This window comes from Cebidichthys violaceus, unplaced genomic scaffold (assembly GCF_023349555.1).
Source record: "Cebidichthys violaceus isolate CVI_PGR_0920_01 unplaced genomic scaffold, fCebVio1.0.p SCAF_17, whole genome shotgun sequence".
Lineage (NCBI taxonomy): Eukaryota > Metazoa > Chordata > Actinopteri > Perciformes > Stichaeidae > Cebidichthys > Cebidichthys violaceus.
In genome coordinates, this window is record NW_027176340.1 from 12,329,078 (window position 1) to 12,353,721 (window position 24,644).

The 24,644-nt window shown below is 40.0% G+C and overlaps 1 protein-coding gene across 2 annotated transcripts in view; it reads left to right on the forward strand.

Moving 5' to 3' along the window:
* The window catches only part of LOC137874016 (receptor-type tyrosine-protein phosphatase gamma-like), a 598,619-nt gene that overhangs the window by 412,679 nt on the left and 161,296 nt on the right, over nucleotides 1–24,644 (forward strand). For both annotated transcript variants that reach the window (XM_068712605.1, XM_068712604.1), the window contains exon 5: nucleotides 11,635–11,730. In XM_068712605.1, the coding sequence (XP_068568706.1) occupies nucleotides 11,635–11,730 (96 nt within the window). The remainder of the gene's footprint in view (nucleotides 1–11,634; nucleotides 11,731–24,644) is intronic.

Sequence of the window (24,644 nt, forward strand, 5' to 3'; positions counted from 1 at the left end):
CTTTAGATTGTTCTGACCAAATTCTAAGTTGATCTGATTAGTTCCCTGGGAGGAGTTCGTTAAAGTAGAGCGCCTGGAAATTGAAAAAACGACACTAGAAATTCAGACTAAATTCAAAATGGCTGACTTCCGGTTGGGTTTAGGGCATGGCCCCAAGAGACTTTTATTTAAGTCCACATGTGATACATGTGCCTACCAAATTTTGTTAATCTATGTGAAATGTACTGCGAGGGCTGCTTCGTCGAAATTTTGTAGGGGGCGCTATTGAGCCGATTTAACACTCTGATTGAATAAAATCATATTATAGAACTACATTTTGGCCTTGTGATCTGTGTGTCAAGTTTGCTTGTGTTTCGAGCTTTTTTAACCTCTCCAAATGACCATCGTTTTTCACGGCGAAGACTGCGTTACCACGGCAACGGCGTTCGACGAAACATCAAAAGCTTAGAGAACTGGCATTATGAACTTCTTACATTTGTGTGGAACAAATTTGATGTTGATCTGATTTTCCAACTAAGAGAAACAAGCCAAAGTATAAAGACTTTAACTTACTGTTGCCAGTAGGTGGCGCTATAACTATGATTCAAAATTGGCTTGCAGATGTCTTCAGGCCTGGAGTTTAATCAAACATGTGAAATCTGGTAAAGATCTGATGATGCGGAGTCGAGTTACATCAGTTTATTCGTTCATGGCGAAGGATCGAAATTCGCAGAGCCGCCACGTCGCCACGCTTCGACAACTTCCTACAATTTTCACAGTGAAGCATTATCAAGGTCTTAAGGCTTTTGTGACAAAATTTGAGAGGGATCCGATTAATCTGTGAGCAGTAGGGTGTCAAAGTACACAACCTATGACTTCCTGTTGCCACTAGGTGGCGCTATTACTATGATTCTAAATTGTCATATACATGTGTTCAGGGTCAGGATGTTATGACATCTGAGAAATTTGGAGCAGATTAGGCAATGTACAGCCGAGTTACAACAACTTCCTGTTTCATGGCGAATGGTGTTTTTTTGCCGCCACGCCACGGACACATAGTTCGATAACTTTTTGATCTTTGAGTATCGTTTCACTGCCAAGGTCTCAAGAGCATACTGACCAAATCTGAAGGCAATCGGGTTTAATCTCTAGGAGGAGTTCGTTAAAGTACGGCGCCTTGAAACGGTCCAAAAACGTCATAAAATTCTAAATGGCCGACTTCCTGTTTGGTTTAGGATATACCTCCTTTTGACTTTTTTGTACGTCCCATCACGTTCCACATACCTACCAAATTTCATACAGCTAGGTGAAACCCAAAGTTGGGGCTACTCTGTAGGGGGCGCTATCGAGCCAAAATGTCATACACATATTGGACACCCCAATAATACTGGAATGTTCAGCACGATTGAATTTTGTGCCAAATTTCAAAAGATTCCCAGTATCCCAAGCACCTCCTTTTTGCGATGAAACTGGTACGATAATAATAATAATAATAATAATAATAATAATAATAATAATAATAAAAAACATTAGAATAACAATAGGTCCTCCGCTCCGACTACGTCGGTGCTCGGGCCCTAATAATAATAATAATAATAATAATAATAAAAAACATTAGAATAACAATAGGTCCTCCGCTCCGACTACGTCGGTGCTCGGGCCCTAATTACACTGTCGACAGTAAGGAATCGCGAAACCGAGTTCAAAGACTCTCCCCCCCTACCGGCCTACAAACGCCAGTTTACAGTAAAGAGGATCGCCAAGAACTGAACAACATCTCTCCGAACAATGTTTTTATACCCAAAAGTCAGTAGTTTACTTTCAAAAGTCCATTATCAGCTTTGTGATTGGCTGGAATCTGATTGTCTCCTCCTGTCCTCGGACAATGCTCTCCATTGGTCTAAGTGATCCGCATAATGTCTGAATAGTGTCCTCTGGTCCGACCTGTCCTCCTCCTCATAAAACTGCGTTTACCCGACCCCCATGTTTTCTTAGGGCTGTCTTCATCTACATCTCTGTTTGATCAATACGTCTCCTTCCCCCACTGTTAACACCCCACATTCCTGAAGTCAGCTCACCAAACTCATCACATTATCATGCAGTTTTTTTCGGATCTGAAAAGCCTGTCTCAAAGGTCTCTCTCTTTCCCTCAAAACATTCAGTAACTGTATTTTATAGTTTGATACATAGAATAATTATACTTTTATGATTTAACACTTTTCCAAACAAACATGTTATAACATTATATCCACCACTAGGAGTGATTATTAAACACATTAACATTGCTTTTTAACTTTAAATTCTTCACAATTCCCCCCTAACTCACTGTTTACAGTGAGTTTACCAAATCCCTGGAAAAGCAATCCCTCTTCGTAAAAAGCTTGCATGGGTATCTCAACCGCCAAAGCCTTTATTTCACTTAATAGTCCGAGGGTACTTTTCCCTAACTAAACAGTCATATCCAACAATATTTCAAGTCCATCCTCATCATCTACACGTAACAGCTTGCCCTGTATGTTTGTCTCACTAAGCGTAATACCACTTAACCTCTGTAGGAGTCCACGGATGCAAGGGATGCAACAGCATCCACAGAGGATCAGGACTGAGTTCTCTGCTAGCTCTTGGCTGAGTGCTGTCAATCCAGCCAGAGCTTTGGTCACCGATCCATCAGAGGCTGTGTTGTTTAGAATGAAAGTACTACAGGCAGGTCTATTTCTGGTAAATCACATCTAATGTCATTCTATTTTGCCAGGTTATTAATCTAGTATTATCTAACTGTTCATGGAGTCCTGCTATGACATCACAAATGAAGTTTACAAAACGCTGCTGGTTATACTATATGTAATTGATCCAATTGACATCTTTATTAATTGACACCCATCAGAAGAAAGCAGATTCAAAACCTGCTGATATTTAGTTTCTGGATTTAAACTCATTAGGCACCCCCCTTGGTACCTCTATGGCATCTATGTAAACATGGTCGTCCAATGATCCTCTAGTCTGGACATCCTCTTGTATCTTTTATTGAGCTGTATGCATGGAGAAATGAGATTCTGATCTAGCATAAAAGGTAAAATGTTCTAAAACATGTATACTATACTAATAGTATTTGAATTCTGTTCTTCTATTTGGTGATACATCAATATTTTATTAACCTGTTGAAAAAATTAATTATAACCTGAATGGTACAGTTACCAAAGTGAAAGTATGAGATTTAATCTTAAAAGTTATAGGACTAGGATTTTGAAAACTGTTGTGGTCTTTTATGACGTTCCTAAATACTAATACATAATGTGGATAACATATATACTAAAAGTGGATCTATCTCTACAACCAAATTACACATTACCTATCCCCCCTTTATCACACTCTCTCCTCTGTGAGCTAAGTTAACATAACTATGGAAAAGATCATATGGCAATTATCTAAGTTCATTCATACTTAATTTCTTTAAACCGTACCAGATGTGGTACAACACTTTCTCTCTGCAGGGATAGTCACTGTCTGCAATAATCAAACACTTTATGTGAGGAATGTTTCTGTAGGCACACCTAATAATTTTATTGAGCTGAAAAGAGTAATCTAAAAATCGCCTGCTTAGTTGCCGCCTCAGCTGCAGCGTTTCCTATAGAAACGGGATCAAAAGCGTCAGTATGAGTATCACATTTCATACCATATCACATACAGTTTCAGGGAGGAGTCTGGCTTCCAGCAAGTCAGCCACGAGACGGTGGTGAGAAATGGGTTTGTCGGATGATGTCAGAAAGGCTCTGTGTTTTCACAGGGCATCAAAGTCGTGCTATACGTCTAAGTATAGCAAGAAACTGTGTACATGTTAACTGTTTTATTGGCAGCGAGCTTACAAACTTAGGTAAGAGCCACAAATTCTGCAGTTTTGAGCAGAAAATGTGAATGGCTACTTATCGCTGCCCAAAACCCAACCAACCTTTCTCTCATGTCTGGCGAGCTGGATGCCCACCTCTCCACAAACAGTCGAAAATCAGCATTCAATAGGAGTGTCTGTGAGGTCCGATCTCAGTGTGACCTGTTCAAAAGAAACGACACATTACGCAGCTTCATCTGCAGGAGATGGAAAAAGAGAATGTTAGGGTTATAGTGATACATTGTTTCATTAGTAATGTTAGTACATATAGTAGAGGAAACAGGTCTCTGTTTCCCCCATGTTTCTGAGTCATAGCTAATGTCATTCAACCGTCTCTTAGGTCATGGTGTTGTGGACGGTGTGTCAAGTTCAGGTAATCAAAGTGTCAAAGTCGACAGTAGAGTAGTCAGTTCCAGTCAGTCCGGGTCAGATTGTCCTGAGCATAAAGATATTTACCATGATCATGGAAGAGAGGAATACCTCTCTTTCTGAGTAATTTGGATCCATTGTCTATGATGTGACGTCATTGCTATAGAGCTCATAAATTGTTTCCTAATTGTGGTTTAGGCACATTTTAAATGTCTATATTATTTTGGGAGGGAGGGTTTTACCCTCTGCTGTGATCACATGTCCCAGATGTGAAACTTTATCGAGAGCACCTTACAATTTGGACGGATAGTTTTATTTCCGTTTTCAGCCAAAAATCTAAACAGTATAACTATAGTTCTAAATTATTCTAATTTTCCTAATTGAAATTCTTCTGAATCTCTTCAGTACTGACTTTGTTGGCCAGCATCGTCCCATAGTCCTAGTGACAGAATGAGCATCTATTGATTTTGAGGGGAGATGCAGATGGTCCTGATGGACCTGGTCTTGCATATTGTTGGTGTTGTGGTGGGAATGGAGCCCGACACAATGGCGCACTGGACTGCATTCCTTCGCTGCTACGTGGGCAGTTTCTTGCCCAATGTCCTCTCTGCCTGCAATTGTAGCAGTCATCTTCACCTCTGGGTCTTCCATACCCCCCCTTTCTGGCATCCTCTTTATGTCTTCTCTCATCCTTCACTTCCGAATGCTTTCTGTCTCCGTGTCTCTCTCGTCTTTCTTTGTCGTTCCTCTTGTCCTCATACTCATCTTTGTGTCCCCCTCTCTCTCTCTCTCTACCTACGTCTCTCTCTCTCTCTACATGCTTTTCCATCCGATCTCGTTCTCCACTTTCCACTTTCCTCGTTTCTCCTTCTCTCTCTCTCTTTCCTTGTCCTTCTCCCTTACATGCTTGTCCTCTCTATCTCACCTCTTGTAATCGTCAACATACCTCTTCCCATCTACCAACTTGTCTCTTTCCCTTCTCTTCAAATCTTTCTTCATTCTTTTCCATTCCTTCCAACATGGACTGTTCCATGTCTATTCTTTCTCTTTAGCTTTCTACTTCTCTGTACTTTTTGCTCTGACTGTATAAAAAATCTAAATAATGAAAATTTATAAAACAATGGAAATTTCGAAATGTCTAATGAAAATCAATCTATAGTGAATATTAACAATTCTGTAACTAAAATTCCCCTCTTTTTTCTTTTTAATCAAAAATCAAAACCAAACGAAATCGAAATCCAAATGTAAAACCAAAAATCTAAATTAAAATCAAAACTAAATCCAAGATTAAAATCCAAAAATTTCAAACACTGAATCAAATCACAATAATCTATGTCAATCAAAATCTAAATTAAAATGCTGGATTCATTTTAATGTAACAATTGAATTGCTAAATCAAAACTATCAATGGAAGTTAAATATGGAATTACAATTAAACTTAACACCTGCTGAATTAAAATTGAATTACAATTAAATGTATCAATGGTAGTTAAGATGTCAAATCAGAACTAATTTTAGCAACTAAGCCAAAGTGTCAAATTTAAGTTTATAGGATTAAAATAATAAAGTTGCAAGATAATTGAAATTCAAAAATAAGAAATCACTCTAGAATCACTCTATTGTAATTTACTGGATGACGTACTTCCTTCTAACTATTTTGCAACTTAAATGCAATTACTATTCCGGGACTATAGGGGGCAAACTTTTGTAGTTCTATATTCTATTTAGTAGTTTTATTTCAATTCTGCTTCCGGGACAGCAGGGGGCAAACTTTTGTAGTTCTACCTGTATTTTTGTAGTTTTTTTTTTTTTCAAAGACCCTGTGCTCACAGCACGTGTCTTGTGGCTACAACAAAAGGCTAAGCTAATTACTAGCCTGAGCCAGTAGTTAACACACAGCTAAAGCCTAACTAGCCGGGAACATGTGCTGTAAGCTATCTTGATGCTAACACAAAGACCTTACCGGCCACAAACATGTGCCTGAAGCCCACTCACAGAACAAAGGGCTCAGCCACCTTTTTCTCAGTACTCCACACACACTCTTTATTTCACTAGACCGGGACTTGGCTTTTCACCAACGTACCGGTTATTTCTCATAATCTCCTCTTTTATCTGAATATATAAGGTTAGACACCAGAGCCTGCAGCCTCCAGTACAACCAATTCATCCACGCCTTACTCAATCACCATGTATTCTACTCTATATTATCTAAGCTACTCAGTAGCCTTATTTATAATACTATACTCTCTCTTACCACGTGATGTAAACAACACAGCGACACTCTCAGAGAATACAACACCAGCAAACCACACTTCAGCAATCAGTATTCTCTCCCATCACGGGTGGAGAATAGCCTGACTCGTTAGCGTGACTTCGCTCTGAAAAGAAAACACGATACTAAACTACAAATCCCCAATGTACTTTCCCCTGTTCCACCCCGGAATTCAGTCTCCTTAGACCCAAGTCAAAACCAGCGAACTACCACCCGAGAATCACCCCCCCCCTTGCGGGCAGAGTTACGGCGAATCCTCGTTGGCTTAGCTTCGCTAGTCTCAGCCAATATTTCGTCTGTTACTAATTCGTTCCCACCCAGTACATAAGCCCCCGCATTGTTAAACACAGAACACCAGTATAGGACTACTCAGAGATCGTCACCTGTTGAGCGTAATCTATCCGCAATTCACTGTTAATCGTTTAATCAATCGGTGCTTTTAAGCCCCAGGCTTTTTACTCGGCGATCGCTCCGTTCTCTTGACGGACGTCCCGGTATATTTTGTCTCGTCCAGCTTGGTGTCTGGACGGTATTTACAAACATGCATCACACTCAAATTTGTAATCAGTTTGTAAGTGTGTTTCCGCACTCAATACAGTCTCATCACTTTAGATTTCAAGTTATTATACTTCACCGGCCTCCTGCAGCTTCTCCTCTTATCCGGCCGTCAGAAGCGCTGACCCCCGATACCTTCGCTAAGTCTCTCTATCTAACTTAACAAATTCATTAAAAAATTCTGCCTTCCTCTTTGTCCATTGGGCCCTGAAGGTATCGCCGGTCAACGCCTCGTCCAGTCCGTGTTCTGAGGTCCACTGAGAGATGCCCAAACAGGGACGCCAAATTGTAATGGAGTGAGACCTCTGCTCGCAGGAGGCCGCGGACCTCTCGCTCTTTCGTTGTTGTTTGAGCAACGAAGTCACGCTAAGAAAAATCAGCTGGATCCGGCTTACAATGAAAAAGTATTTATAATTCACAAATGCTAAAAGACAATTACAAACTGAATTACACTGTCGACAGTAAGGAATCGCGAAACCGAGTTCAAAGACTCTCCCCCCCTACCGGCCTACAAACGCCAGTTTACAGTAAAGAGGATCGCCAAGAACTGAACAACATCTCTCCGAACAATGTTTTTATACCCAAAAGTCAGTAGTTTACTTTCAAAAGTCCATTATCAGCTTTGTGATTGGCTGGAATCTGATTGTCTCCTCCTGTCCTCGGACAATGCTCTCCATTGGTCTAAGTGATCCGCATAATGTCTGAATAGTGTCCTCTGGTCCGACCTGTCCTCCTCCTCATAAAACTGCGTTTACCCGACCCCCATGTTTTCTTAGGGCTGTCTTCATCTACATCTCTGTTTGATCAATACGTCTCCTTCCCCCACTGTTAACACCCCACATTCCTGAAGTCAGCTCACCAAACTCATAACATTATCATACAGTTGTTTTCGGATCTGAAAAGCCTGTCTCAAAGGTCTCTCTCTTTCCCTCAAAACATTCAGTAACTGTATTTTATAGTTTGATACATAGAATGATTATACTTTTATGATTTAACACTTTTCCAAACAAACATGTTATAACATTATATCCACCACTAGGAGTGATTATTAAACACATTAACATTGCTTTTTAACTTTAAATTCTTCACATTCCTCAACCTCAAACTCAGATGATGAATAAGAAAACTGTTAACTTTACTCTTGAAATACAGATTTTTTTCCTCAAGCAGTAACATTCTCAATAATTCACTTCTACTGATGCACTGTTTGGTAGAGGGTTTGGAAAAAACTGTTTCAATAACAATACATTAATGCTCAAACAGGGTCATATGTAAGCCAAAGAGAAATGCTAAAAGGATTTTGCATATAAAAGTTTGTTTACCCTTCCTTGGTATTACTGCTCAGTCTATTGACACAGTTCATCCCACAGTAGAACTTGTGGGTGTAGAGTTTGAATGACTTGGGCATTTACAAGGCAAAAGGGCGATTACAGAAGATACTATCTAGTTGTATAATGGGAAATGTAGTATTCAGCATTTTTGGAGCTGGACCCATTATAGATACTAGAGGTGTGTTTCTTGTGATTCCCCCAACTTTCTTGAAGTGCTATAATAAACCATTGGGGTGGCTCTTGAAATGATAGGTGCCTCATTCAGGAGCTGACCAACAGTAAATGGGTACTTGAGAAAGAAAACAAACAAAAAAATGTTTTGAATAATCTGTTCATATCTTTAAGGCTGTAGTTGTTGTAGTGTTATCTACATGGGATGAGGTATTTTGATGGAATGACATCAAAACTAATTAATTTCTAATCAGCCAGTGTTTGGCAGATCATTTCTAATATGACACTGAAATAAAAACCTGTAGTCCTGGGCCCTTAGTGGCATAGTACACACGAGTAAAATGCAGTCTTTTGTGCACTGTATGTCTTCACTGCCCCATTTCACGCAGCCATCATGAGCGCAAACACTGCAGTGTTTGAACTGATTCTAATTGCTCTCACTGCAACATTCACAAGCGCAGATCGCCTATGTTGACTTTAATTAATTCTCCACGTTTGGGAGAATGTGTTGTTCCAGTTGAGCTGTCTCTGCAATAAATTCACCAAACAAACTCTATAGCAGGCTTCTTGACAACTGTTCAGTCCGCAAGTAGATGAAAAAGCGATGTGCACAGGGCTCTTTATGTGAGGATTAGTAAACTGGAGAAAAAGCTAGACAAGTGATATTGGCAGTGTTGATCTTCGCAAGGAAAAAGAGCACAGAATTGCTCTTGGCATGCAGGGAGGCAGTGTTTCTAGACACTGCAAATTATGTAAACACATGTGCATATGAACACAGTTTCAATAAACATGCAGACACACATCATGTGTTTTCATTTCAACATTTGCTATGTGCCTAAATGCGTCATGCCTCCATATCACCATGACAACGAGTGGTGCCTGACTGTTTGACCAGTTTTCTGAGAGTTGTTCTCATTGTTTTTCACTGAGCAATAACACATCACCCAAGTCCATTTCCCAGTATTATTGACTTCAGGCTGCAACCTGGTTATCTGTTCAACACAAACAATAGAATGACAATTTACTCTCTATTTATCACTTTGACTATATACGGCTGTGTTTATGTAATCTCAATACATTTGATAATAATAATTAGTTTGTCCAGTTCATGGAAATAGGGAAATAGGTTTAATATCAGCCTAGACCTGAACAGGATATCAAGGAATTCAAGTCAAAAGGCTGAAGTCCAATTGACATTGTACTACAAATTATATTTTTTCCATATTGTCATTTCGTAAAGTTACAATAAGTACATACATTTTTGTGTTAATTTTGGTGGTCCCTGTGGACAAAAGTGTCTGACAGTCTGCTCCGCTCAGTCCTGGTTCTGGTTCTCCTGTTTCTGCCTTCCCTCTAGGGCAGGGGTCACATCCGTGGTCCGGATCCGGACCCAGACGACCCCTAAAACCGATAGATAAGATTGAGAATTAGTAAATTTGACAGAGAGCTTCTACTTTAACCGGCGCAGCTTTTCTATCCTTTACGGCACTTGTTCAGCGGTCCAGGAGACACAACGACCAGTTGTTACCATACATTGTAAACCACATCATGTGATCCTGCTCATCCAATCAAATATGTGTATTCTGATAAACTTCTCAACTCTAGTGAGAATTACACACACGGGGGAGACGGGCGACAGGCCGAGTAGTTGGAGAATAGTACATGAGTCAGAAGTTATTTCACATGACGTTCTCCATAAAGAGAAAAGTAGTCAGAGAGACCAGAGAGACCAGATTCTTTAACCAAGAATGGACAGACTGTTATCGGTTCATTCATCCCACGGGCAGTTTAAAACCAGCATGTCTCATATGTTCAGAGACCATGACGATTATTAAAAGCAGCAATGTGAAGCGCCACAACCAGATAAAGCATAAATCTTTTGAGCAAAAATACCATCTCACATCCAAAATGAAGTCACAAAAAATAAATGATCTAAGAGCCCAATATGATCAGAATCCTAACTCATGAATTCACTGTCCAACAATGATGTTAACAGAGAGGAATAGAGCTGAAAATTAAAAGTGATTTAATAACCATAAAGTCTTTATACACACATTTCTCTTTTTAGAAGATGAGAAAAATAGAATGTGTTTTTTTGGTTGACATCACTTCACCCTGAATGAACTGAATATAAAGCTGCAGGGCAATTCATTTTTCTAAAATGTTGTACTTTATTTTGAGAAAAATCTCTTTGTAATGTATTCTTTAATCCAGCCCTTATCTCACTTGGAAGAGAAGAACATTTGTTTTTATTAGATAATGTATTATTTATAATTCATCCAGTTCAATTTGAAATCTGACAATAAATATTGTTCAGATATTATTCAATTGAATTCTTTATTTCATTTGACGTTAATACAACTATTGGCTACTTCAATATATATACTAAATCACAGCACAAGTTAGATATTATTGTGATGTTCCGGACCTTTAATGAGGAAATTCTCTCTAAATGGACCTTCTGTGGACTAAATTTAGGAATGTATTTGTGATACGTCAAAAACAATTGTAATCTGAGAGAAAATACATTTCCCTCGAAACGTAATTGTTTCATTGTAAAAGAACGTAATCTTTGGTTGTTATACATGCAATAGTATTCTGTTTAGAGTAAAGCATGTATTGATACATGATACAATCAGGGGTGACTGTGGCTCAGTGGGAGAGCAGAGTCGTCCTTCAATCAGAGAATCAGCGGCTCAATCCCCGGCTCTGCTTGTCCATGTCGATGTGTCCTGGGGTAAGACACTTAACCACAAGCTCCTGCAGGCTGTTCCCGTGTTATGTGAATGTAGTATGAATGTTAGTTAGTCCTGATGGGCAGGTGGCACCTACCCAAGCACAGTCCATTTACTATTCAGTTATTTTCTTCTTACACATGCACTCATTTTGGCTACTTATACAAATTCCAAGAGAGATGGTGATATCAGCAGTTGTTAATTGTGAGGGAGATATAAATAGTCAGAACAATTTGTTGTAGTGTCTTTATAGAGTTTAGTGGTTCGGTGGAAAGGAATGGTACGATTTGATTTAATGTGTGTCCCCCAACCTAACCTGTGTGTTTCTGTCTGTCACAGATGCAGATCTACATGTACAATTCAGATGACTTTGACAGCCTCAGTGCAGCTCTGAGGCAGAAGAGGATCATCGCAGCCATGGCCGTGTTTTTTCAGGTAGGACCCTATTTTTCCTATACTGTTTATGCTCGAGCATGTGTACAGAACTCTTATTAAAAGATAAGGAACAGGCACGTTTGAAGGATCGCCCTTAAACCTCTTGGGCCCGAGCGCCCCCACCGGCGGGGGCAACGCATTCATCCAAAAAATCACCCACTCATAATGTGCACTCATCAGTAACGAATATAATGATGTCGCATACCTGCAGCTCCTGCTCTACAAAGTCATTTCAGCAACTCCAAACACAACTCAGACAAAGCTACATATAATACCAAGTATCACAATCCATATAGCGCCCCCTAGGTAGACCCACTTGCCACATTTATGCCAATAACGTTTTGAAAAATTCATTCAATGCTAACACCCGTTAACTCAGGAGATCGCTGGCAACCAGACAGTCACAGGAATGTTTTTCACATTCCGCTACGACACAGCATTGCAGTGTTACTTACAAAACAAAGCCATCATCATAATCCGTATTATCAATCACATCATAAACCAGCTCCTTACTTTGAGATGTTCTGCAGCAAAAAGAAATATTAATCCGTTCATGTTTACTGTCTATCTGCTCATCGGACGCCGCTCTGTGTGAATTCAAAGCTGGCGCTGAGCTCATGTGCCTCGTGTGCCTTGTGTGCCTGCTAGCTGACGGGGGAGGGTTATACGTCTCAGCAAATCAGATTTGAGAAATTTGACACTCGGGTAGTTTTTTTATTCTGATTGGCTAACGGATTCTGTCAATCAAAGTCACGTTGAGTTGTCTCAACAGAGCAGGCTGTCTATGGAAGGTTCATTGGGTCAAATCGGCCCTTCACACAGGCTGTAAGGCTCTGGAAGAGAAAAAAACTGGAATTCAGACGAGAAAATCCCATGGATGACAAACATTAACAGTCTCAGAGAGGATCCAGGCTCTCAAAATGATGCCAAACTGCTGCATTTGGATAGATTGAACACTATCAGTGATAAAAGAAGTGAAATATATAATTATATAGTATATAAAATTACAATGGAACAGCTGGAACAAAATTACATTTTGGTTGACCTCGTCTGACCTCTCCGTACTAGATCAAGATTTACTAGATAAAGCTTCACTTTATTATAGTAAAAATTAGTTTAGAGACCCTCAAAATATAGTTCTATGATCTGGGACAGCTTGAAAGCTCGTATCTTCATGATTTCTAAAAAGAAATATCCTGAAATTGCTTCTTTCTTTCAGTCGAAAATTAGAATTTTCAATTTGTGCTGTGTGCCATTTTAATTTACTCTTAACCAGTAACATATATACTGATATATACACATATCAACACATCTCACAAGTGTTAGGGTTATTTTAATACCAAAAGTATTAAAATAGCCCTTGCAGTTGCAAGGCTACACTCATTATCGTATGGGTATGCTATTTTCGAGCTGAGGGCCTAAAAATAAGGCTAGGGTCCAAGAAGTAAACTAAATTTTTGTCATTATTTGTTCATCATTGAGCTGGTTTATTTGTTGTCTGTGACAACTAAACAAAACAGTTCTGTCTCGTTATCTTACATGGAACAATCTATGTAAGCCATGTGGACTCACAGTGCAGCTGTAGGGTTTAGTATTTTGATGTTCTTTTGTGAAAACCTCATTTAGCTGAAGTCTTATCAGATGGACTTGAGCTCACTGTGTAAAGCCTGCGGCAGCTCAGCTGACAATGTGGGAAGATGCAATGACATATTCTTCATTAATAATGAGCTGTTGTTAAGATTTTAAATTGCGATTGGTTCAAACGTTCTCTGGGTTTGACTGAGCAGAAATACACTGATCAAAAATAATTAAACCATACGGCTGAGGGACACTATTAAACAGAATTTACTCGGCATCGTTAAGAAATACCCTAAGGTAAGTTGCTCAAATTAAACAATTCTTATAATTTAAGTTACAGTTTAACCTAGTTAAATTATATTAACAGAATCAATAGAGAGTACTCACTACTTATTATTATTATTATTATTATTAGCAGTATCATTGTTGTTGTTTTTGTTGTTGTTAGTATTATTATGTCAATTTTCCCAATTTATTTTATTTACATAAATTCAAACCAATGGAGTACAAGAACATCTGTTGGTCATATTTATTTATTTATGTAAATATGAGCCTATGGATTCTAAATCAAACTTGAAATACTAATTTTGGATGGATAACTAAAGATATGCTAGTCAAAATTAGCATTAAGATTAGTTTAGTGTGGGGGAGGATGATTAGGTCAGAGGTCAGTGTGTGTGTGCCTGTATATCCTCAAAAGGGTGAATTGTATGTCTCGTTTGCTTTTAGCTGTGCTTTTTTTCCGGAAGCTAAACCCCCGATGATGAGTGTGGGAGTGTTGTCGTGGCGTGTGATTATGGGCTGTAAAACCTGTAGATCAAGATCAGACTCTACTGCCACCAGAAGTGATCTCAGGCCTGTTTAGTGGAGCTGTGGGGGACTAGGATCATTGTCAGCTTTAACACTCTCAATTGGCAGGAATAAAAAGTTAATTTGAGACCATCGATTACCTAAGTGGGCTCTTACTTGGACCATTAACCCCCCGTTAATATTTTCCCCTCTCACTTCGGTCTCTCTTCCACTCCCTGGCTATCAGCTGCGTATATGTCTAAAGTGGCCCTAATCTGTTTTTCTTTTGCACATGACTCAGATCTGTATTTTTTATAGCATTGTGAACATCACAATTCCCACGGAATCTGATCTGTTCAATTCTGATTTAGTTCACTTTCATGCACAGGTATGTGACTTCACTCTGAACAGTCATATCGGAAGTCATGCCACTTTTACATCACTCTAGCTCGACATTCGTCACAGTACTGCTGTGAAGCCATTCACATTATGATCCCATCACTGCTGGCTCCGACTCTGCATCCATGCACACCTCTGTACAGAAATAGCAGCCCCTGCTGCATAAAAAGCTTTTCTTTCTGCTTGTTCTCCTCCTCCTCATCATCTGCTCACAGATTTGCTGGCTTCCACTGCACATTAACTTTTAAATGAAACCGTAAAGGTGGACTTCAGTGGCCTCCACGTTTACTTCAGTGCGACATCAACATTGTCTTTTGCGCATGCAGGTCACTTCATAACTGTGACTTGTTAACCCCAAAAACACTTTGTCACTCTTCGTACTATACGTCTCACAGCAAAGTGCGACTTCAACCACACTCTTTGGAGTAAGACATTTTTTTTCCCAACAGATATCCAGACACACACCTCAGACTCATGGAAGCTCTGCTAGCTACCACCATCCATGAGCTATTGTGTGCTTTAATTTGATTGGTAGGGGTAACGGTTTACCCAAATCCAATTTCGTTGAATGATGAATCATTTAAAACATATTTACATTCACAGGAAGATAAAAAAAAAATATGAATTTGATTATATAAATACTTTTTTGGGGACACACAAAGTAAACATATAACAATAGTTTAATAACAACAATAAAACAATTTTTATTTCACTATTTCTTTAATGTTTTAATAAAAGTTCACACTATCTCAAATGTTGACCTGAGTGTGGCGTTAGAGGAAAGGTCAGCAGGGTCACTTAAAGTAATAATTCTCTGGAGGACCATGTGTCGCCAATATAATGAGTAAGCAGTTTGAATGGATAGTTTTACAGCTATGACAAAACAGAGGAGATGAGTAGACAGATGGAGAAATTGCTTGGCCTGAAGCAACAGATGAAATGGCAGAAAAAGAATACTTTATTTTGAAAAGCAGCCAAAAATGCTCCCCTTTTACTGAAAGGTAAAACTCCAGTCGTCCTCCAGCACAGGAACCACTCTATCTGTTCTTTTTTTTTTTTCTCCCTCCCTCCACAAGCCTTCTGATTTATGATATGGCAGTACGCACACATTTTCTCTGAACCTGATCATATTGTGCAGCTGCAGCTGTTTTGAACTCGTGCCCTCAATAACTTGGCCCTCACAGATGAATCTCAACGCGCTAGTGTGCTTGTTCCTATGCAAAGAGAAGTGTGTGTGGGCGCCATCCTCAGAAGTTCATTTTTTTTTCATTCATGCAGGTGCTGCTCGCTCTCCTGCCCCGCTCGCATGCTTCAGTTTGTCTTTGGTGACCTGAGAACACAGGCTCAAACTGAGAGTGTGTACAGGAGGCACAACGAATACTTTCTTTGTTTTAAAAGGAAAAAAACACAGGTTCTGTGATGCTAGTTTTTTTCCGTCATTTACATGCTTTTTTGTTCAGCACCTAGTGTTTATTGTCTGAATGTGCATGTTTTTGTGAATACTTTTATTGAGTGTCTTTTTGCACCCAGGTGAGAATCACGTGGCAGCTATTTGTCTATTTACACCCGGCAAAGTTAAATATACCTAATTTAGCAATTCTGCCAAAATGTACTAGTAGCAGTAGTAACAGAAGATGCAGCAGTATGAAGAGTGACACAGTATGTGTAAGGTGTAGCTTGTGGTGGATGAAAATGTCAAACTCAGGACTACATCCAGGAAAATGGAGCTTGAGACCCCTGACCCCAGGTCTCAGGCAACAAAAGTACTTGGTTACATTAAGGCAACAGAAGTACTTTGGATGTTTTTAGGCAACAAAAGTACTTGGTTTGGTTGAGGCAACAAAAGTACTTACTAATAAAGTATCTAATGGGTGACAAAATAGCATCGTTGGCTATGGACAATTACGTGCTTACATCTGCATTTAATGCATTTATAGTACTCCAATAGTTTTTGCTTTATTAGTTAAACTTTAGATGCCTGTAAGCCTGTATGTGAGAGGAGAGGTGTGCAATATAAAGATATTATATTGTGAAAGAATAAAATGTCTACACAATCTGCCTTTACAGAGAGATCATTAGTATCGTACTACAGTGCACGTTCTATCAGTTGCAGTTCTACTATTTTTAGAGTTTCATCACTTAAATAGTTTTTGCCATGTGACTAAATAATCTACTGTACATTTTAGCTCTGTGAGCCAGTATATTTATGTGTGTCTGTGTCTCCTGGGCCTGCTTGTGTTGACGCTGATAAGTCCTGTTGAGGGAAAAGCTCTCCTTCTGGACTGATGAGCCTAAATGTGTCCTCTGCCAGGCTGTACTGTACTACAGCAGCCTCCCACACAACACTCCATAGAGACAGTAAAGACTTCATGTGTGTGTAAGCTAAGTGGTTGGAGCTTCGCGATTCTTTTTTGGCTACATAGATAAAAATCATAGATAAAAAGATCTAAGTAGATTTTTTTTTTTTTTTTCAAAAAACTCCCAACATGGCACTATATTTCTTCAGCAAATACATTTTTCATATCCAAAATGTTCAAGCTGGTCCACCTGCTCTATATTTTACCTTGTGGCACAGCACAGACTGCAGTGAAGTGCTCCTGCCAAACACACTTTTGGAATGTCATGACCAGGCTCATCGGGTACACCTGTGACACACAAGCTGTGGGATGAGCAACAATATATTATCATACGTCATATGTGGGACTGTTAGAGGGTGTTGCAATCATTGCCGATTACATCCAAAACATTCACCCCTTTTAAACACTGGGCTCACCCTAGTTTGTATAGAGCTTTCCAGAGTGGATACTTGTTGTTGTCTGGGATGAACAGAGTTTCAGATATGAATAGAGTAGCACCAATAATGCGCCAAAAGTTGTTGAATTCACCTTTTTGGATATGTTTTCCGGGCATAAGTATGTATGGATGTGTGTATGTAAAAAAAAAAGTAAATATAAAGTCAAAGTGACAATATAAAGATAAAGTGACAATAACCTTTTGCTGTTAAACATCACCATAGTGCCAGATATACAATAAAAGTAGTAAATGCAGTCACATTTTTAAAACATATTTCTTTATCTCTGAAATTATTTTAAATGTTTAATTCATTTAGATTTTACATGTTTTACATAATTTTGGAAGGAAATGGTCACATGCTTGTTGCTCAAACACAAATAAACTCTGAGATCACAGAGCTCTGCCAAGGTAAATCCCTCCAAAAATGTAATGTGTTCTTCCTTGGCTGATGCTTCACTCTTCCACCAAGTTTTATAAAATCAGGCCAGTAGTTTTTATGTCATCCTGCTGAAAAAAAACAGACAAAACCACCAAAATACAATCACCTGAGCAGAGGCAATTATGATTTTTAAGATAACTTTTTTGTAAATTCCTGGAGTATGACTATAACATCTAACCCCCACAATCTCATCACATCATGTTGGTGATCACAGCCCCACGTCTACCTGTGCTGTCCAGGTCAGAAGGTTCCCTTCAGAGATTCCCCAGGGTTTTAGATGGAAACCTGGGGGGCGGACTGACGTTCCTGTCAGGGAGGCTCCTGAGGCAGTTATTAGCTGAGAGAGAAGTTTTAATTGATAATGTGATGATTTCACAGAACTGCGTGAATTGTTTTCAATATGTCAGTATTCAACATGCCTGTTGATTTGCAGCAGAAACTGTAGAATTAATCATTATAATGACCAGTTCGATGTGCACAATAGCACAGAAATCTCTGTGCTTGTTTTGCTCCAGTCTGGGGAGAAGAATGAAGAATGAATGATGTCACTTTTGTCTCGTCCACATCTAATTATTTTTATGGAAAAAAAGGTAATTTGTGAATACATTTAGTCACAATTTTTATTCACAAAATAATCACTACTAAGAGGAGTGTTGTTTCAGCCAAGTGAAGACAGACTAGTAGGTGGTTCATTCCTACATCATGAAGTCAATTATTTGCCTGTTCCAGTGCTCAATTAACATGAACTAAATAAACACCTGTTAAGCCCGACGGACCCGAATTCGGGTCCGCTGTAGCATTTACCGTCCAAAAATGTCCATTTATGCATGTATTTATGAATATGAAAAAAAAAAAAAAAATTCCCCCAAAAAATTCAAAATCTGCTTAAAACAAACAATCTAAGACATTCTTACACACTCCAAACACCATTCTATACAATTAGTGTACACAAATAAAAGATTTATCACAAAATCACGTATTTCTAGCCATAACTCGCTCTTCTCCGAGTTAGTATAACAAAGCTAACGGTTAGCATAGGCAACCGAGATAGCAAAAAGCACGAGCAGATTCCAGAACTACCATCAGATCGTCTCTCCGGTAAACCCTCACAAGGCTGTGAGCAAACAAACACCAGAAACACAATGCATAATATCCTTCAAAATCATCCAAAGCTCCTTACCTTTTCGTTGTTCTGCTGTATATCTCCGCTTATTTCCGTCAACAATATTTCTACGTATTTCCGGTGTGTCTCTGAAATGTCCCCGTGCAGAAACAAGGTCCCGTCTAACAAAGGCACCGTGGGGAGAGGGGATCGAATTCCGGTGAAGTTGTGCGCACGGTTCAGGTGACGCGCCACGGGTTTACTCCCTACTGGCGAACGCTTCGGTCTATCAAAATCACGAGGGGTTTGTTAGATTCTGTGGACTCAGACGCTTCTAAAGCGGGTCCATTGACTGAAATCGATCAACCATAGGCTGAGCTAGGAGACCTGGAGTGGAAGCCAGATGAGAAAATCCCATGGATGACAGACATAAACAGGCTCAGAGAGGATCCAGGCTCTCTAAATGATGTCAAACTGCTGCATATGATAGATTGAACACTATTAGTCATAAAAGAAGTGAAATATATAATTATATACTATATAAAATTACAATGGAACAGCTGGAACCAAATGACACTTTGGTTGACCTCGGCTGAAATCTCTGCACTCTAACCTCTCTAGCTCTTGAATGCTTCACTTTATCAAAGAAAACATTGTGCAGAGAGACTTTCAACCCATTGGGCTATGATCTGGGAGAGGTTTGAGCTTTCAACTACAACATTAAAAAAAAATATCTTATCAAAATTGGATTAATTTTAAATCGGAGATAAAGAATTTCAATTTGTGCTATGTTCCATCTTAATGTTCTCTTAACCAGTAACATATATACTGATATTTACAAATCAGAACAAATTTCACAAGGGTCAGCTTTCTACAATATAAAAACTATTAAAATACACCTTATATTTAGACGAAAATCACTCTCTTTACTATGGGTTGCAAAAATCGAGGAGAGGCCTACAAATAGGCTTAGGGCTTAACTGATGCTAGAAACACTAGTTTCAGATTCATACCACACACAAAAGAGGCATGATGTGTGCAAATTAACTTGAAAATTTGTAATGTGCTTGTGTTTTTGTAGGCCATTGTTTGTGATTGCCATAGCATATTACTTAAGCCTATTGATTGCATGCTGTCACTCTATGCTCGTAGAGTAAAGGCCCAGAGTAAAAGTAACGCCGTTTGCTGCATGTGATGCTTACATGGAAACAATAAGTCAACAATTGCCAATTCTCGAGTTATTTCTTCTATTTCCATATGTCAAGTTCAAATAAGACTTCACACCAGAATATTTCTGGAGAAATAGAAAATGTCTTGCTGTTCAGCCAGATGGCTCCATCAGTTCTAATAGCATGTAGAAAGCTTTCACACAAAGCTTCGTGTGAACAAGGCTGTAGTTGACCCCCCCATACAATTGAATGCTTTTCAACTGTTTTTTGTTTTTTTTAGGTTTAAAACCTGTTTATTAAAGTTATAATAATACATTTTATTTATATAGCGCTTTTCAAAATTCTCAAAGACACGTCACAAACATTAAAATCATCATAAAAAAGCAAAACACTAAAAACATAGAACACAAATTCGTCACACATTAAAAGCAGTCCTTTAAAGGTGATTTTTGATTTGTGATTTGAATATGGATAGGTCAGTGCAGTCTCGGATGTGTTTGGCGAGAGAGTTCCAAAGGGAGGGGGCAGCTATGGAGAAGGCTCTGTCGCCTCATGTCCGGTGTTTGGTCCTGAGTGGAAGAGACAGGAGGTTGGCATCAGAGGAGCGGAGCCGACGGGTTGGAGTGTGGTGGTGGAGCAGGTCGGTGAGGTAGGAGGGGGCCTGATTACGGAGGGCTTTATGAGTGAGGAGATGGACTTTGTATTGGATCCGTTGTGGGACGGGGAGCCATTGGAGATTCTGGGGAACAGGGGTGATATGATCACTGTGTGGGTGAGCAGGCGAGCAGCAGAGTTCTGGATATACTGGAGTTTATTTAGGATTTTGGATGATGTGCCATGAAGAATGCTGTTGCAGTAGTCGATTCTGGAAGTGATGAAAGCGTAGATCAAAGTTTCAGCAGCAGATAAGGAGAGTGATGGGCGGAGACAAGCTTTGTTTTTTAAGTGAAAAAAGGCGGTTCTGGTGATTTGGTTGACGTTATGTTCCAAGGAAAGGTTGCTGTCAAACATGACTCCGAGGTTGCGGATGTGTGGGGAGGGAGACAGAGTGAAGTTGTCAATGGTGAGGCAGAAGTTGTGACTGGTTTTAGTGAGGGATTTGAGACCGATGATTATGTCAGATTTATCACAGTTGAGTTTGAGGAAGTTGGTTTACATCCATGATTTAATGTCAGTGAGGCAGTTGGTCAGATTGGAGTGAGTAGCAGTGGTAATGGCTTTTGTGGAGATGTAGAGCTGGACATCATTGGTGTAGCAGTGGAAGTGGAGACCACGCTGATGTATGATATTACCAAGAGGGAGCAAGTAGAGGATGAACAGAAGCGGACAATGCACCGAACCCTGGGGGACGCCTTGAGACAGAGGAGCAGTGGAGGAGTTGCAGTTGTTGATATGATGAGCTGTTGTCTGTTTGTAAGATATGATTTAATCCAGGAGAGAGCAGTTTAGGTGAAATTGAGGGAGGATTCGAAGCGGGAGAGAAGGATGTTGTGGTTGATGGTGTAGTGAGGTCAAGGAGAATGAGAATGTTGAGGTGACCAGAGTCTGAGGAGAGGAGGAGGTCGTTGGTGACTTTGAGGAGGGCTGTTTCAGTGCTGTGCTGTGAGCAGAAACCCGATTGAAATGGCTCGAACAGATCGTTTGTTTGGAAAAATGAAAGAAAAGAGTTGCATTTGTTCACTGTGAAGGATGTGGAGGTGTTGTCCCTGGGTTTGAGAAGTGTTCTGCTCAGACCTAATGTAGAATCTGTGTCCTGTATTGAGCTTTGCAGTCAGCTAAACTCTTCATCACACTCTTCCTCCAAGGAACATACCAGTGTGTTGTATTTGGACAGGTTTAATATGAAGAAGTGTGAAACTACAAAACAGACAGAAAATATACAAGCACATATTAGTTTTCATCAAACTTAAATACTGTATAGTGATACGAAATAATAGAAACGTACATTGCTGTGCCATCTGCCTATATTCAAATCAGTTACATGTTGCACATGTCATCAAACTCTTTATATTTACAACAAACTAACAAAATAAACCCTCAGAAATACCTAAAGCTATAAACATAAATCATACTCACTGGCATTGCCACTCAGAGGGCCAGAAAATGCAGGATGGATAAAGATATTGGTGTACAGTCACTCTAGTACAACGGAGCCATGTTGTCACAAAATCAGGAAAAGGAATACAACGTTACTTCCTGTCACATGTCACACATATCGCAGGTGAACACTGCATTAGCAACACTTAACACTAGGCAGCAGTATTTGCACAGTGTGGGCGAAAACTGGCGAAAAACGTAAGACCTTATTTTAACACTAGGTGGCATTAATTCCTTCGAACAAAATACAAGTCATTACAAGAAGCTTGTTTATTGTGGAGAAGAGGTTAGAGGTTTGGGTTAGAGGAGCCAGAGTGTATGGGGTGTGAGTAGTAGGTGGACCGGGCAGAGATGAGAGCGTCTTTGTATTGTTTAAGGTAGTCAGAGTCTTTCAAGCTGGCGCTTACGGGATTTCATATGGTGGAGTTCAGGAGTGTACCAGGGAGCTGAGTGTGTGAATGCGACAGTTTTGGTTTTAATGGGAGCCAGCGGATAAAGACAGGAGGAGAGTGTGTTATTGTAGTAGTTTACAAGATCGGAGGGATTTTCAGACAGCGGAAGAGGGGAGGCAGACATGGATGTTGCACTTAGCTTTTGGGATGGGGACAGGCATGTCAATGCCCATGGTGATAACCAGGTGGTCAGAGATATTGAGGTTGAGGCTGGAGAGTTGAGGTATTGTGAGACCAGTGGAGCAGACCAGATCCAGGATGTGACCTCAGCTGTGAGTGGGGAAGTTGATATGTTGTGTGAAGTTGAAGCATTGTAGCAGTTCCAGGAATTCTGTGGCACATATACCAGTCAGTGTTATCAATGTGGATGTTAAAATCACGGAACAAAAGGTGAGATGGCACATAGCTGGGTCAGAAAATCAGGAAACTCAGAGAGAAAGGAGTGGTTTGGCTTAGGGGGGCGGTAGATAATAATCCATAATCAAAAGCCAGCCTGTTAGCCTGACGATCCCGCCCGGAGAATGGAGGTCAACCTGGTGCGGTAGTGGCTAGCAAGAAGACCAATCCAAGCATGCTAACCGCGCCATGGCATAAAGATCCCGGTGGGATAAACAGGTGGGCTCGTACTGGCGGCTCGTACTGGCCGCTCGTGCTGGCTAGCGATGTGGCAGGCAGGGATGAGAAGATTGACCGCTCCAGTAGCAAGACAACGAAGTAGTGCTGTGGACCAAACCCGGGAGTCCTGGGGCTAGCACGGAGGTAACTTTGGCAGATGGAGACAGTAAGGTGATCTGGTGTGGCTAATCCGGTGAAGATGTTTGTGTAGATTGGATGGTAGACAGCAGTATCTAGTCGCAAACACGCAGCTCAACTTTATCGGCCAAGTTTTAGCATTGGCATCCATTTAAACAACAGAACTTTACAATCAGTTACAGAGCGGCAGCCAAAAGTTCGCCAGCATCCGCCATCTTGAACAAGGATTAAAAAAATTTACACTCATGTTACAGTCTAAAACAAAACGGGACCCAAAGCCATGGAGACATCAATTGTTACACTGCTTTCTTTGCCGGAGGCTCCATTGGTGGCTGCAGTCTCTGACTATTGTGCAGCCTACAAACTGTAGTACAATGATGTGTTAGTTGTTTACTGACTCACTGAAAACCGTTGACATTAGAGAAGCAGGAGGATTGTTTCTTCGTCATCTCCAACTCTGACAGTGGTAAGGTCGAAGTCGAAAGCTCATCACAAAGCCTCTTTAGAGTGGCGGTCGGGGGCGATAAATCGTACTGTTGTTGTGTAACTTACGTACCTTAAATTGTTTTCCTCAACCTCACCAAGTACTTTTGTGTTAAGCCCGACGGACCCGAATTCGGGTCCGCTGTAGCATTTACCGTCCAAAAATGTCCATTTATGCATGTATTTATCAATATGAAAAAAAGAAGAAAAAAAATTCAAAATCTGCTTAAAACAAACAATCTAAGACATTCTTACACACTCCAAACACCATTCTACACAAATAGTGTACGCAAATAAAAGATTTATCACAAAATCACGTATTTCTAGCCATAACTCGCTCTTCTCCGAGTTAGCATAACAAAGCTAACGGTTAGCATAGGCAACCGAGATAGCAAAAAAGCACGAGCATTCGACACAGATTCCAGAACTACCATCAGATCGTCTCTCCGGTAAACCCTCACAAGGCTGTAAGCAAACAAACACCAGAAACACAAAGCGTAATATCCTTCAAAATCATCCAAAGCTCTCTTTACTATGGGTTGCAAAAATCGAGGAGAGACCTACAAATAGGCTTAGGGCTTAACGGGTTTTAAACCTAAAGTTGTTTTGCTTCCCCATTTCATTTTCACTTTCCCGATATGGGGGGGTGCAGACTGGCCCGTCTGGGTGCACCTGCAGACGTCAGCCACTCAATGGGCTGCAATGTAATCGCTAGAGGCAAATCCTCACCGTCAATATAGAGTACGTTCACTAAAGATGCTTTTATCTTTCATTGACAGGCTCAGATTGTTATTATAAGTGTCTGACAACATTATGGAAAGGAACCTACAGAGAAATAAAACCTTTTTCTTTACCTTTCG